The following is a 15,846-nucleotide window of genomic DNA, read 5'->3' as shown; positions in this document are numbered from 1 at the left end:
GAGGGTTAAGAGAAGTATTTTATGATGAAATTAAGATGAAACTAAAAATACAATAAAAATAAGAAAAAGGGATCAGCATATGTGAAAACTCACAGGAAAGAGAGAATTTTATAAATTTAATAAATTTTCAGGTCTATGTGGTGAAGGGGAATGAGTACCCAGTGATGTTGGAGAAGTAGGAAAGAACCAGGATATGTATGGTCCTAGAGAATGTACTTTATTGCTTTAATTCTATTCTCAATGAAATAAGAATTTACATTAAAAAGAGGCTGTAGCAGTTTGATAAGGTTATGAATTCCAAAAATAGATATCGGATTATGTTTGTAATCTGGTCTGTACCTGGGCATGATTGAGTTATGTTTAGGGCTTTTAATTGGGCCATGTCTTTATTCATTAAGGCATTGGGTCCCCACCCCTTGGTTGGTGAGAACTCAGAGATAAAAAAGAATGGCAAAGGACAGAGTTGAGGATTTCTGATGTTAGAGTTTTGAAGTTGGTGTTTGATGCTGAAGTCCTAAGGTGGAGCCCCAGGAAGTAAGCACACAGAGGAAAGAGAAGCAAGCCCCAGGAAGAGAAGAACATAGCCAGGAGAAGAACACAGAGGAATAGACATGGTTCCTTAGACAGGACAGAAACCCCAGGGAGAGAGACAGAGCCATTCACCTGGTAGTCGACAGCTAACCTTGTGGAGAGAGGCAAAGTCTAGAGAGCCTCATAATCTACAGCCGACCTTGTGGAGTAAATAGAAGAGCTGAGCCCAGAGGAACCCAGGAAGCCTGAATGCTCACAGACATTTGCAGCCATTTGCTCCAACATGTGAAAATAGACTTTGGTGAGAGAAGAAACTTATGCTTTATGGCCTGGTATCTGTAAGCTCCTACCCCAAATAAATATTCTTTATAAAAACCAACCAATTTCTGGTATTTTGCCTCAGTATCCCTTTGGCTGAGTAATATAGAGGCATTATGTCCTTCAATTTTCGTTTTAAACAGATCACTCTTACCTTGTAAAGAAAACTGATTTGAAGGCAGCAAGATGAGAAATTAAGGAACAAATATGAAATTTTATATGGGTATAAATTATGTGATGAAATACAACTTATTGCTAAGATAGAGAACTGAAGAGGGGAGTTGTAGGACACAAATCACATAGTATTCTCCAGGACAGATTGAAGATCCTAGCTATCCTGACTATATGAAGGAAATGGGAAAACAATTATTTACCTTCTTTTTCTTTTTTTTTTCAGGGGGGAAATAAATTAAAACTTAAGTGCCTTCCAAAGTGTACTACATAGTTTTATTGTCTTTTCACTCAGAATTAAAATATATAATTAAGTAGACTTCAACTGTTTTCCCCTTTCATAGTTTCCTAATTTTAGCTTTGTTTTGGCCAAATATTGCTGCAAATATTTATAAAAAGTCTGAGAATCATAAGCCTTTGTTAAAGTTTATAAATATATAAAAGAAAAAAGCTTTTTAATTAAAGTATATGGAAATTTAATAAAAAGGATGAAAAGATAAGATGCTATTTTATTAGCTTATTAGAGAAATGTTAGTGACATACTACAAAGATTGAAAAAGAAATTTTTGAGAAGGAGAAAGAATTAAGATATAATCAGGGTCTAGATCAAAGGATGTTATTGATAGAGTGAATGTGGGGGTGAGGTATCCACTTTCCTCAGAAAGATAGGTATTATTATTTTTCCATATTGAAAGAAATCAATTGCTTTTGTCAATAATGAGATTTCCATCCTTATTAACTGAGTTTCTTCCCATTCTCATTGAGGGAAGCTCCTAGCCAATGCACTTCTTGTTTGTAGTACTCATGTCCACATTCAATAGTAATTTCAAGTAAATAAGGCAATAATAATAACAAAGAGAATACATTGATGCATACTCATGTTAAATGTTAAGTTTTCTCATGTTCAATTTTGAGCTATTCCCCAATATAATCTCATGGTGTTTCCTATGACATATTACTGTTTGTGACATAATTTTGCTACATCTTTCACTCTAAACTGCCTAATTTTCACTTGGTACCCAAAGGGATTCATCAGTGGAGGTATAGGTGAAAGAATATTTTCTATAGCAATACTGAAGAGGAGAGAAATGTGTTGGAAAAAGTGAAGGAGAATGACCAGGTTGGTAATGGGCATATAGAAGAAGATCACTGCAGATGTATGTGAAACACAAATATTGAGGGCTTTGAGCTGATTCTTTTGGGATGAAGTTCCCACTAGTCTTGAAAATCATGATGTAAGGCACAACAATAAGCATAAAGTATGCCATAAGACAGGGTACTACAAAAAAGTCAAAGATAACATTGATTTTGTAGAGCAGGGGAGCTTCAGGACATCTTGGTAGACAATAAGAATGAGATAAATAGCTTTTCTTTCACAATATTTCAACATTTGCAATGTGAAAGAAAAGGACAGCACCAAAAGAATGCTCTTAAGGAAAAATATCATTCCTATTTGGGCCACCCTAGCACTAGTAAGGCTAAAATTGTTTCTCAAAGACTTGTGAAAGGTGAAGAAGTAGTCAGAGAGCATGATCAGGAACACTGAAGATTCCAGGGCAGTGAATTTATGGATGAATAATTCTTGGGCAAAGCAGGCATTGGCAGAAATTCTAGGAGCATTGAACAGGAAGATTCTTAGCATGGTAGGAAGGGAGGATAAGGACAACCCCAAATCAGACAGGACAAACATGGAAAGGTAATAGGACATGGGCTCATATTTGGGGAGGGGGAAGCGTCTGTCTTGATGACAAAAACTATGCAGTTTCCAAGAATGATAACAAGGTACATGCTACAGATAGAAATAGACATCCAGATGTGTGTATACTCTAGCCCTGGTATCCCAATCAGGAAGAAGAAGCTGGAGATTCCATCATGTGATCTGTAGAGCAGAGGACTCCAATGAAACAGAATGTTTGAGTTAATGAAGCATGAATATCTAGAAATTCATTAGGAAAAGAACAGTTGTTGAAGTTTCTGGCTTCTTTCCCATCTCTTTTTGACAAAGCAAAGCATTGGTGTGTTTATCATATCGAGATAAAAGGTTGCCTGGAAAACTATTTCTTGACATGCTTTTCCTATGGAGAAACTAGATTTGATTTTTGCATGCAGATATGCATCTGATTTTATTTTCTCTGTAAAATATTAGTAACCTCTAGTTCATCATGCTGAAATCCTGTACTATTCAGGATCATCTTGCTATCAGATCCTAGATGAGAAATTGACTATATAATATCTATAGTGATACTACATGAAGACAAATGGACTTCTCAGACTCAACATCTTCCTAAATCATGGATGTCCCACCAATATGTGTTCTTCTCAGAACCCAGCTGTCATTAAATATGTCCCCTGCAGTCTTGACATGTTTGATTATTTAAACATCCTTAAAACATGCCTATTATTTTAAAATCATGAATATATTTGTAAGTGCTAACAATTTAGAGATTACTGACAGATTCTGTCTTATTTTTTCTTCAGTGGAGTTTATGAGTACTTGTGTAGTGTTGACTGGAGAAGAATAACCTAAAGTGGTTAGTATTATAAAAGGTAAGTCTGAACTGTGCTGAAAACTGAGCCCCCAAAAGAAAAAAATCTATTTACATAGTCTTCTAAAAGAACATTCTGATAAAAAGGAGACAAAGTAGAAACCAACTAGATGACAATATCTGAATACTTCCTAGATGGATACTTCGGAGGACACTTTGCAGATGATCTTAGCATAAAAAATGTAGGAAGCTAATGAATTTGTCTGTCACCACAGGCTCCTCCTGATATACAAGGTCATGTTTCTTCTCCAATCATCTTTTATGGTGGCACAAAGCTTTATGAGCATTGCAGACAGACAGGATCCTTTCTCAGAATAAGAATGAACATGACCTGATATAATGAATCTAAAGGGAATAAAATGAGCATCCAGATCTTCATAAGAAACTGCCTTGATTTGAGAGAGTTCTGTAATAATCCAATATGGGGAGAGATGGTAAATCCTATGCTACAGCTATGGCACATTTATTGGTTAATTGGGCAAAGTCAAAGCAGATCTATTATGAGTTGAGACAGATTTTAAGGAAGTTATGCAGGGTAAACACCCTAGAACATATATTGTTAATGTGGACTTTCCTCCTCTTGAACCCTGGGTACATCCTTCAGATATTTCTGGACATAACTAAAATGAAATATTCCATAAAACCAACTTGTACAAAGAGACTCCATTATCTCCCTCTCCAAATCTTACCTTTTTCAATAGGGTCTTCTCAAAATAGAAGTCTTCAAGCTTAAAATTTTATAAGATACAAATCTCTGTGTTTTTTTTTTATTATGCCAGATACTGACTTTTATTCATTAACAGATCACCATTTTGAATACTTAAATCATTTGAGTAATAGTAAGTACTATTATTATCTCCATTTTACTGATGAAGAAAATATTTCTCAGAAAGACCAAGTTGTCAGTCCAAGTTCACATAGGAGTTATGTGATATAGATAGGATAAGAATTCTTATCTGTCAGATCCCTGTAAAGTCTACATATTATGTGTAATCAAGACAGTCAATTGGTATTTGGAGAGTTGTAGACTGCCTGGCTGGGTGAAATGATATAATCTTTTCTATATTCTAAACTTCCTGCTAGTTAATTCAGAGAGGATCACTTAACTTTATGGCTGTATACTTTTGAGATAAGAATATAACCCTAGTATAGGGATACATACACATGCTGATTAATCACAGTCTTGGAATGAGTGTTAATATTGAGTGGACCAAGTAAAGGAAGCATATACAAGTTTTCTCATACCTTTATGCCCCGAACTCTTTTAATTTCTGTGACATATATCTGTGTTATTATATATATATTATATATATATAAAATTATATATATATTATTGCAAATGGACTTTGCTTTGCACCACTTTTGACTATATCGCTAAAATTCCCTCTCTTCCAATCTTGCTTTTTATCTGCGCTTTCTCATGAAAGAGGTAGCAGGGTGCATCAGTGTTTGTGTGTGTGTGTGTGTGTGCATGTGTGTATGTGGTGGTAGTTGCTTTTGTGATAGTATTTAACCATTGGCTTAATGTCTAGCTCTGAAGAATGAATTCGTTTGTACCACAGCAATATAAATTAAGTAACCACATTATAAGTAGCACTTCTGGGCATAATAATTATCAAGAAAAAAATGTGAAAATATAAAATCCATGTTGATAATAAAATCAAGGAGATGTGAAGCAACTAGAACTCTCATATTTTGTTGAAGGGAATGTAAATTCATATAACTATGGTGAAAAAATGTTTAACATTATCTCTCAAAGCTAAGTATATGCCTATACTATGACTACCTAATCCCACTTCTAAAGAAATTAGCTTCTTTTTTTTTTCTTTTTTTAGCCAAAACACATCTAAGAATTTTTACTGGAAATTTACTCATAACACCCAGAAACTGGAAGCAACTATAATATCCACCAATAGGAGAATGAGTTATATATACTTTTGTACATTGACCTTAATGTAATGTGATCTTCAAGATTTCAAAATCTTTCCAGTGATTTTAATTTCTAGGGAACAATGAATCAATCATTTAGAGGAAAGATTTGTATGGTGCTGTAGACACCGAGGAAGATATGGAAGACATTGCCTTGCAACTGTACATACAGGGCAACACCTATTACAGTGATAAAAGGCAAAACATCAAAAAAAATTTTATGGTATTTTTCATTGTTAATACCCCAATTTATTTTTTACTTTATTTTAGTTTTTCTAAATTATTATGTATTTTATTTATAATCTTTAAACCAATCATCACAATTTCATTTTCCTGTTAATTTAATTTGGCAATGTATTAGGCTTCATTTTTGAAGAAATTTTGGATCACAGAGGGGTTCATCTATGGCAGGGGAGGAGCGTTGTGGGGTGTCATTAATGGGGCATGCACTGGAGGGAGTTTGCATGGTCATGCATATAGGGTTTACAGATATGTTCGGATGTTTATTGGGTATTGACATAGTGGGTAGACTTTCACACAATAACTGGGGGAGTGCTGAGTTCCCATCCTGGGAAGTTCTGTCACTTTCCTCAGTGGAACAGCAACAATCCCCCAAGTGTAAGAGCAAAGACCAGTGAAGAAGGATGGTTCAATAATGGGCAGTTGATACTGATGACTATGCTTATGAGCCTGTGTGCTTGAAATTTCAACTAGGCCTAGAGCTGTAGAGTGCCTAAGTTACTTTTTGAGAGCCTCCATGTTGCTTAAATGTGGCCTCTCTCTAAACTAAAATGAACATATAAATGTATTTACCTATCCCCCAGCATGGGACATGACTTCTAGGGATGAGGCTCGCTGGTGCAGAGGGATTACTTCCAAGCACCAGCTTGTGATGCAACTTGAAAAAGACCTTGAATAAAAGAGAGTAATAGTAAAGACAAATGAGCTTATACAGCTAAGAGACTTCAAAATGAGTTAGGAGGTCATCAGATGGGTTGCACTTAAGCAATGTCTTAGCAGGATCTCAGAGACAGCCAAAGTAGATACAACCCCAGGTAGTGGTGCTCCTGAGGGCTACAGAGACACCTAGGTCCTATAGGTATGTCAGATGGCTCTGGAGTTCAGTGGGCCCTACTTTGGAATTTGAGCTCCTGAGTGTGATGGAGTTGGACTCAGATGTGACACCTCTACACATGCCTCTTCTGTCACTTTTACTGAACCTGTAGTTGGTGCTGGGGTTGGTGTATGTTAAGGAGACTTGAATTTTTTGACAGTCTATGTGCCAGCAGGGCCCTAAGCCTCAGCAGACTTGCAGTACCTACTCTCCAGTTCTTTGGACTTACCCAGGCTAGTCGACAGGGAGGTGAGGATGGCCAACCACCACATCATGAAACCAAGAGAGTCTACAACAGCAAGCAGGAGAAGCCCATCCATCAGCCATGTGGGATCTAAGTCCCCTCTCAATTTAGATGTGTAATGGACATCGCCATCCCAGGGTCCTTAGGTTAGAGGAATAAAACAGGGATTAGAGTGGACTTACTGGTACTCTACTATAGAATTATTGAGACTCTAGCAGTGAAAGGAATTATATCATTGATGTGGAGACAGGCCACGCGAGTTGCTGAAGGCAGGGAGAGGGAAACAGAGGTGTGATATGGGGGCATTTTCAGGACTTGACTTGTCCTGAATCATATTGCAGGGATAGACGCAGGACATTATATATCCTGCCATAACCCACTGAATGGACTGGGAGAGACTGTAAACTGCAAAGTCAACTATAATCCATGCTGTATAGCAGTGCTCCAAAATGTACTCATCAAATGTAATGGATGTACCACACTAATGAAAGAAGTTGTTGATGTGGGGAGTGCATTATACGGGAACCTCTTATATTTTTTAATGTAACATTTTGTGTGATCTATGTATCTTTTAAAAAAAAGGATAATAAAATATGAAAAAATAAAGTAATATAATTTAGCTACATGTCTGTCTTTTTAATGATAGCATTCTAAAGATAACAATATTTCCTAGAAGTTGCAAGATCGCTATTATATACTTTGGCTCCTAATTCCCTCATGTAACATAATGATGGACAGATTTCCTAAGTATTCACATTAAAATTCCTAAAGGTTTCTATGTGACTTGATTTCTTATGTATCCTTCAATCATTTTTCTAAAATAATTTTCTTTCTATTATTACTTCCCTGATGTCATTATGTCATCTTTGGCAGTTCTTATAGATAATTAAAGGTTTTCTCTCATTTATGTAAATTTGTTTTGTTTACTCCTGTATAATATTCTTTTTCTAAACCTTCTAGGAAGGAAATCTGCTTCTTTTGAATATTCCAATAACAGTGATTGGTTTCATGGCATAGGGATTGTACGTGATCCAGTTTTGCCAATCATATCAAGTTCATATCTATGTGTTTTATGGTTAGTTATGCTCTAAGGACCTTGTGCTGCATTACTTCATCCTTAGTATCACCACAATGATTCATGGGTACTACTAAGTAATTTGGTCCCTAATATCTGGTCCAATAAAGTGATATTTGCATTTCCTAAGGACTCCTAATAAAGTTCCTGCAGGTAACTGTGTTGGTTGATTTCTTAGGTATCCTTCAATAATTATTCTTCTTCAAACATATTCTCAATACTATTATTTCTCAATTACGTCATTCTACTATCTTTGTAGTTCTCATGGAAAACAAAAGACTTTATTTTCTTTATATTTATTTAACTTTGGTTTATTCCTACTCAATACTATTTTTTAAAAGATTTATTTTATTAAATAAATAATTTCTCTCCCCTCTCATTTGGGCTCACAGTCTACTCTCTGTACCTGTTCATTCTGTGCTATCTGTCTCTGCTAGTCTTCTTATTAGGAAACACTGGGAACAGAACCTAGGACCTCCCATGTGCAAGGGAGGCACCCAATGGCTTGAGCCACATTTCCTCCCTGCTTATTGTGTCTCTCATTGTGTTTCCATATTGTGCCTCATTGTTGTGTCATCTCATTACATCATCTTGTTGCATCCTTTTCTTGTGTCCCTTCACCATACCAGTCCCTCCCATCAGCTCATTATCTTGCTGATCTTCTTTAGGAGGCACCAGGAACCAAAACTGGGACCTCACATGTAGTAGGTGGGCACCCAACTGCTTGAGCCACATCTGCTTCCCTGTCCAATACTATTTTGACAACAATTTTGGAAACTAAACTGCTTCCTTTGCATATTCTAGTCACAGCAAATGAGTCCTTGACATAGGGATCGGCATGTGACCAGCTTTGTCAATAACATTGTATTCATATCCATGGATACTATGATCAGTTATGATTTAAAGACATTATGTAAGCTTCACTATTTATTGATTTAATTGGATTTCTAAATGGGGAGCTGATTGTGAAATATCTCTTTATTCTCTAGTGGAGTTGTAAAAAGTTGCCTACAGCTGGCAATTTCTTCACCTTGTTACCATTTCCTCCACTGTGTGGAAGAGGTTCATTCCTAATACTGATGGCAGCAGAGAAGAGAGATGAAGAGGGGGACATATAGATATATTTAGTGTAACCTTGTGTTAAATTTCTTTTTTTTTTTCATTGTAATTCGTGTATCACTACTTTTGTTCAGAAATTTCCAAATAAATGGGTTTTTCATTGCAGCCAAATTTTCACTTCAACCCTGTTTCTCACATAATTTCCCCAGGATCCGATTTCTAATCTGCTGGCTCTTCACAGAGTACACAAAGGGATTCATAAGAGGGGGAACCAGAAGGAAAATATTAGCTATACTGATTCTAATAACAGGAGACACATTTTTGGCAAAACGATGAATGACAGCTAAGGTGACAATAGGTACATAGAAGAGGAGAACAGCACAGATGTGGGAGAAGCAAGTGTTGAGGACCTTGAGGCGACCTTTGTGTGAGGCAATGCCTAGAACAATTTTCAGAATCAGCAGGTAAGACACAGAAATGCAAATCAAATCTAACATAGCTGTAAGAGCCACAAAAAATCCATAGATGATATTGACCCTGTTGTCTGAACAGGCCAGCTTCATGACATCCTGGTGGAGGCAGTAGGAATGGGATAAAAGACTTTCCTTACAAAATTTTAGCCTCTTTAAAATGAAGGGAAAAGGGAACACCAAGAAAATACTTTTTACAGCAAATGCAAAGCCAATTTTAGTGACTCTAGTGCTGGTAAGGATAGAGGTATATCTCAAAGGGTTATAGATGGCTATAAAGCGATCAACAGACATGATGAGAAGTACTGATGACTCCATAGCTGAGAATCCATGAATGAAAAACTCTTGTGCAAAGCAGGCATCAGAGGAAATTTCTGTGGCATTGAACAAAAAGATTCTCAGCATGGTTGGAATGGAGGAAATGGATAGTCCCAGGTCAGAAAAAGCCAGCATGGAGAGGAAATAATACATAGGCTCATGCAGAGAACTCTCTGTTTTGATGAAAAAGAGGATGGTGCAGTTCCCAAGAATGGCAAGAAGGTACATGAGGCAAATGGGGATGGAGAGCCAAATGTGAGCTTGCTCCAGCCCTGGAATCCCAATCAAGAAGAAGCTAGTGATTTCCACTTCAGAGGTGTTGAATGACATTGCAGAGTCTGAGGGAATCACGACGAGAGTGTCCAAAAAGGGTTCCTGCAATGGCATAAACGAATTGCATTATATGTGTATACTTTAGTTATTAACGGGGAGAAATCACCTATAATAATAATTAGGAGTAAAACAAAATGTTTTTATTTTAATATTGTCAGGAATAATTCATTAAAGAAATGTAAATCAAAACTACTATGTGATACCACTTTAAGCCCATATAACTGCTAAAATACAAATGCAGGCAAAACTAGTTTTGGTAAGAATTGGAAACCTTATTCATTGCTGGTAAGACTCTAAAATGATGGAGTCACTTTGGAAAACAGTTTGGCATTCCTCAAAATGTTAAAAATAAAGTTAACATTTGATTCAACAATTTCACTCCCAGGCATAAACCCTAGAAAAAAATATGTTCAATATAGAAAAATTCATAGAGATAGAAAGTAGATTAGTGGTTGCTGGAGGTCCATAGAGGGGAGAATGGAAAATAACTGCTGATAGGTATGGGATTTATTTTGAGGGTGATGAAAATATTTGAAATTTATGGTGATAGTTGCACAAGGCTGCCAATATATTAAAACAACTGAGCACTTTTAAAAGATGAATTTTAAGGGTGAGAATTATATCTCAATAAAGCTTTTAAATTGCGTTCTAAAATACCTTTATGCTTCTCTTATAGATCAGGTTTACATAATGGAAATGGGCACTTTGGTTAAGAAAACTCTATTGGAGACCATGATATGCACTCCCTGTAACTGGTGTGCAGAGTACACTAGTGTGTGACTGCTATCTAGAAAATTTTGAGAGAAGTAGCTGGTCAACTGCTTTAGGGCCCAACATGCATAATTTTGGTGCTAAAAGTGAAATATACAATAAGAAGGCCAAGGCAGCAGGGCTCTAGAAGCAAAAGGCCTTAGGTGGAGGAATGAAAACTATCAGCCGAAGGAGAGACACAGGTCATATAAATAAAGCAACAGCTACAGGGGCCAGTAGGAGTCTATGAAGATTGTAAAGACTCCCTGAGGAGACACACAGCATACAGTTTTCAAGATTTGGGAAGTCTGAAGCCATGTTATGACAAGAACACTTTAGTAAGAACTTCTCTGCCTTCGTTTTCTCCTGTTCTGCTCTTGAACTCCAATCTATAAGGTCTGATCACCAACTGGAAAAAGGGGAAGACGACAAGGAAGAAAGTTTGGAAGATAGACATGTTCTCTTACGTATTGGAGAAGATGTTATTTGCCACCACCCTAAGTTTGCATGTGAAAGGTGAGAAATCTTACTTTAGACTGAAGATTGAAGAATTTAACTGGATATTAATTATTATTATTATATTATTATTTTGAGGTACTGGGTGTCAGGGATTGAACCTGGAACCTTGTATGTGGGATGCTGGTGCTCAATCACTGAGCCAAATCGGCTTCCCTGAGTTGGTTTCTTCATTTGTTTTTGTTCGTTTGTTTGTTTGCTTATTTTTTGTTTTTTTTTCAGTAGGCACCTGGAACTGAACCCAAGACCTCTGATATGGGAGATGGGAGCTCAACTGATTGAGCCACATTCACTTCCCTGGATATTATAATTTTTAAGCATCTTTTTTTACTAAGTTAAAGTGAGTTAATACTTTCTAAGAATTAAATATCATGGTACCTCCCCTTTTTTTAATCAAAGAGCCAGGAGAAGACCAGCTACCATTAAACAGTTAAGAAATGACAGGAGGAGATAAAATGAATTTGAGTTCTTTTTTCATTGAGCTCCATGATTCATGCCTATTGTATGTATTGTATGGTCATATTACAGAAGAGTATCTGAATGAGAGCAGGATGGCGATACATATTTTTAACACTATAAATATCAGATTTTTTTGAGTCACCTAGGTTAAGAAGATTGAAAGTTTGCAAAAAAACCGCAAGGGATATTTTGTATTTGTTTGACTCCATTTATATTTCAGGATGCTGAATATAGTGATACCATAATCATTCTTAAGCAGGCCACAATTTGAGAATTTAAAATTCATACTCAGATTGTAGATAACCCTTCTGACATAGTAAGTTATTAAGAGTGTTAGGTGAAGAGGAATGTTGCTTTCAATGAAGAAATCATTGAATTCCATTAAGAAAATAGATAATGTGGATTATTTCCATGTAGTAAACCAATAAATAAATAAATAAATGAGAAAATACAGGACTAATAATTAATTATAGTGATTTCCATGCGATCCTAGAAAAAGAGGGGAGTCAATCACTAACCTCCTCTTTCTCCAACCCCATTTCCCCACTTTATGATTCGGACAATTTTTTAAAATTTCAAGAATGCTATACTCTTTCAAACCTCTCCATTTTGCGAATGATGCATATGCTATGTGGGATGCACTTCTTTTCCTAGTCTTTGTTCAAACCCTAAATTAGGTATCATCTTCTTTTAGAAAACCTTCCCTGGAACTCTTTCCCACCTTTTATCCCAAGATGGAAAATGCTTTCCTCTATGACTTCTTTGGTATATCTTTTGTATATTCATCTTACTAATTATAGTTCTTCTTTTTTAAACATCTGTTTCTTCTACTTCACTGATCTCTGTGAGGGCAGGCATGTTTTATACTTACCTCTATATTCCTTGGATGCTCTGACACATTTGGCTCTCAATAAATATTTGTTGGAAATAAATTATCTTTGTTAACTGGAGGCGAAAATAATGCAGGCTAAGAACAAAATAAGTCAGGATAACCACTGGCACATGGTTGACTGCCTTACTCCTCACACTATGTCTGTAACCCAAACTTTGACTTGCTATTGAGTTCTGCATCCTTGAGGGTATGAACAATCTCTGATAGTCAATGTTAACGTAGAAATGGAAAAACAAAAGGAATAAAAGGAAACATTTAAGAAAAGTAAATTTTATATAACCAATGCCTGACTGCTGTTATTTGCAATTTTATTAAATGAAACTTGTTCCCATTAATTAAGCAACCTAATAATACTTCAAAGTATTAAAGGATATATTACAAATAAATATAACTTTAACCTATGTGTTTTGCATATACCAATCCATGATGATTAGGGAACTGATCTTTCATAAATTGGCATCTAGATCGATTTCTCCATATGCTACTTTGTTCTCTTTTCCTCTCTTTTCTATACACACACACATATACTTACACACCATATCTGCATCTTTCTCTCCCTTGTATTTTTTCTCTAAATTCTAGACTCACATTCCATAATATGCATTATAAGCATGTTGGGTTTCTGAGTTGCAATTCTTGTTACCTTTTTTTTCTTAAATTTTGAGTTGTTTTCCATGGGTTGAACCCCAATTCCCTAGGTTGAGTTCCTTACCTAGTTTGGCTTCTCTTTCTAGGTTGCCTGTAAACAGTTTAGTGATAATTATATTGATGGAATTAAAGTTCCAAAGTAAATAGATAGGAAAAATTTGAATACCTGGTAGAGAATACAGGAGAATTTTTGGATGCAATTAGCAAACAGGAAGAAAATAAATTTTAAAAAACATTGATTGAATGGCTATTACATTCAAGTTGGAAAGCACTTACCACTAATATCAAAGGAATTCATATGTGTATATAGTAGTTACACAATGCCTTTGTATCAGGTGTAGGATTTGTTTTCTTATAATGCAAGTGCAAACATTCTGTCTTCAGAAACCTCAGAAAGACCCCCAACTGTCAAACACCTTGACTGACATCCAAGCCGTGTCCTCTCCCCTGTCAGGCCAAACAAACTTCCAGCCTCTTCAGTGTCCTTAATCCCCCACATCCTCTGTTTCTAAAAGGTGGATAGAGTAACCTCTAAGCACTGAAGCTTCCTGCTTACAAACTATTGCTTCAGAATATAATCTGAAATTAAGGGTCCAGTAATCACTGGAAAGCAGTATTCTCAGGTAATATTTTATGTTTTTTTCCTTTAAGGTAGTGGAACCTAGGACAGAATTTGACCTTCCCAATATTAAAAAATAATAATAATAATTGGGCAAGATCTGTTCCTGATGCTTGGAATATCAGTTTTGATTTTTTTGTTTGTTGTTTGTTGTTTTTGTTTTACCCTGCCTACCAAGTGAAAAGAAACGACCCTTCAAAATCTTGGTAAAAAATTAATAGTACTTCAGTGCGTGGTGTGCAACCACTGATGATATTGCTGCTTTCATTCCTCCCTTTAGCACTATAGTAACGCATATAAGTAGATAATTTTTCGATATATTCTGATATACACTGAGTGAGTGAAAAGTCACAATCTAATCTAAGAGGCTTCTATCTTTAAATTAAATGCAAAATATAAAAAAACTAGCTATATACAATTTCCTAACGACTATGAACTTATAGATTGCTCTTTGTTAGAATTATAAGGTTTCTTTCCTTTTTATTAAAAGATAATAATTTAAAGCAAAGCTTTCGATATGAGCAGTACTATGCTGAGTTAGAAGAGATTGCAGAGGCAGAAATACCCAGTGATTGTTTTCTCAACAATGGCACTTGAAGGTCAGCGGTCTTGATTATCAGCACCCAGAAAGAACTTACACTATCACGTATGGCAATGACTCTACTACTTGACAAGTCAGTTCATCCAAGATCCAGGTCCAAGTTTCTGTTGTTGAATTTGTTCTGGTGCTCAGCCTGTGATTCTGACCTAGTGCCTAGGTGATTTCCATGGATTGGCAGTGCCATGGACATCCACCTACAAACTTACAGGCATTGTGGAACTTTTTACTACTAACATCCACTAAAACACTCAGATAACTCAGTCAAAGAGAAAATGTGTAAATTTCTTGCCTGAACTGGTGAAAAGAAAAATGGCAGGTGAGAACATAAGGAAACTTACCAGCCAGGGTATAGATGGTTAGACCCACATGTCAGAGTAAAGCAGAAATGGAGGTGGCATGAGGTCATCAGAGTTTCATTGTTGTGCAGGCCCACCAATTTATTCTGACTTACAGAGTGTAGTGCTGTCTCCTCAATGCATTCCCAGTGGCCTAGAAACCTCTGGGGGTTTATGATCAGGCTGTACTCAGAGAAGAGACATTAAACCCCTTGTAAAGGATAAGAATTAACCACTGTAGAGAATATCCCTTAAGGATCACCTACTTCCTCTGGAAGAATTATGGTTGTCTTCTCCATGATCTTAGAGAACGCTGAATATTCTTAGGGCAGTTCTCCAGTGTATTATAACAAGGCCTTTGTGTGTCTGTCTCATCCATTAGATTTAACTTTCTTAAAGGTACAGGTTCTTGTTTTCTACAAATTAAGATGGTTTTGACAGTAATTTTAATCTAACATCTTCTAGGACAGTGGTTTTCAACTGAGGATGCACATTAGATTTCACTATGGAGTTTTAAAAAATGCAGATATATAAGCTTTTGGTGTTCTCTTCATACATCATGTATGTTGCTTCTCAGATTATCATATGTTTTATTTCAAGATTTTTTCCTCTGTAAAAATTGTGGTCATCTGTTTTTATATATCAGATGTAACAGTTGCTGTTCTTGAAAATATGCTTTATCACATCCTTAGAGATATTTTGTCTACAACTCTATAAGTATCCATGACTTTTGCTTTTAATTTTAAAAATCTGTCAAAAAATTTGCTTTGATTGCCATGGATATAACTAAATCTACTCATTACTGACATTATTTTTTATGAACTCTCATCAGACTATTTACATTTGAAAATGATCAGACACTCAGAGTTTGTGGGAAAGGACTGTACTAGATACTTCAAATTATGAAGAATAAACTCT

At 36.0% G+C, this 15,846-nt stretch overlaps 1 protein-coding gene and 1 pseudogene across 1 annotated transcript; both read right to left on the bottom strand.

Moving 5' to 3' along the window:
- Positions 1-1,975: 1,975 nt before the first annotated feature.
- Positions 1,976-8,171, bottom strand: LOC101427765 (olfactory receptor 51A4-like; annotated as a pseudogene).
- A 995-nt stretch (positions 8,172-9,166) lies between these two features.
- LOC101427322 (olfactory receptor 51A4-like) lies at positions 9,167-10,105 on the bottom strand. The gene has a single exon (XM_004447282.1). The coding sequence runs from the start codon at positions 10,103-10,105 to the stop codon at positions 9,167-9,169; it is 939 nt and encodes a 312-aa protein (XP_004447339.1).
- Between the last annotated feature and the right edge of the window lie 5,741 nt (positions 10,106-15,846).

This window comes from Dasypus novemcinctus, chromosome 10, assembly GCF_030445035.2.
Source record: "Dasypus novemcinctus isolate mDasNov1 chromosome 10, mDasNov1.1.hap2, whole genome shotgun sequence".
Classification (NCBI taxonomy): Eukaryota; Metazoa; Chordata; class Mammalia; order Cingulata; family Dasypodidae; genus Dasypus; species Dasypus novemcinctus.
This window is presented reverse-complemented; position numbering and strand designations above follow the sequence as displayed.

Coding starts and splice junctions, on each gene's coding strand:
- LOC101427322 (XM_004447282.1), bottom strand. CDS start 10,105: ATGTCATTCAACACCTCTGAAGTGGAAATCACTAGCTTCTTCTTGATT.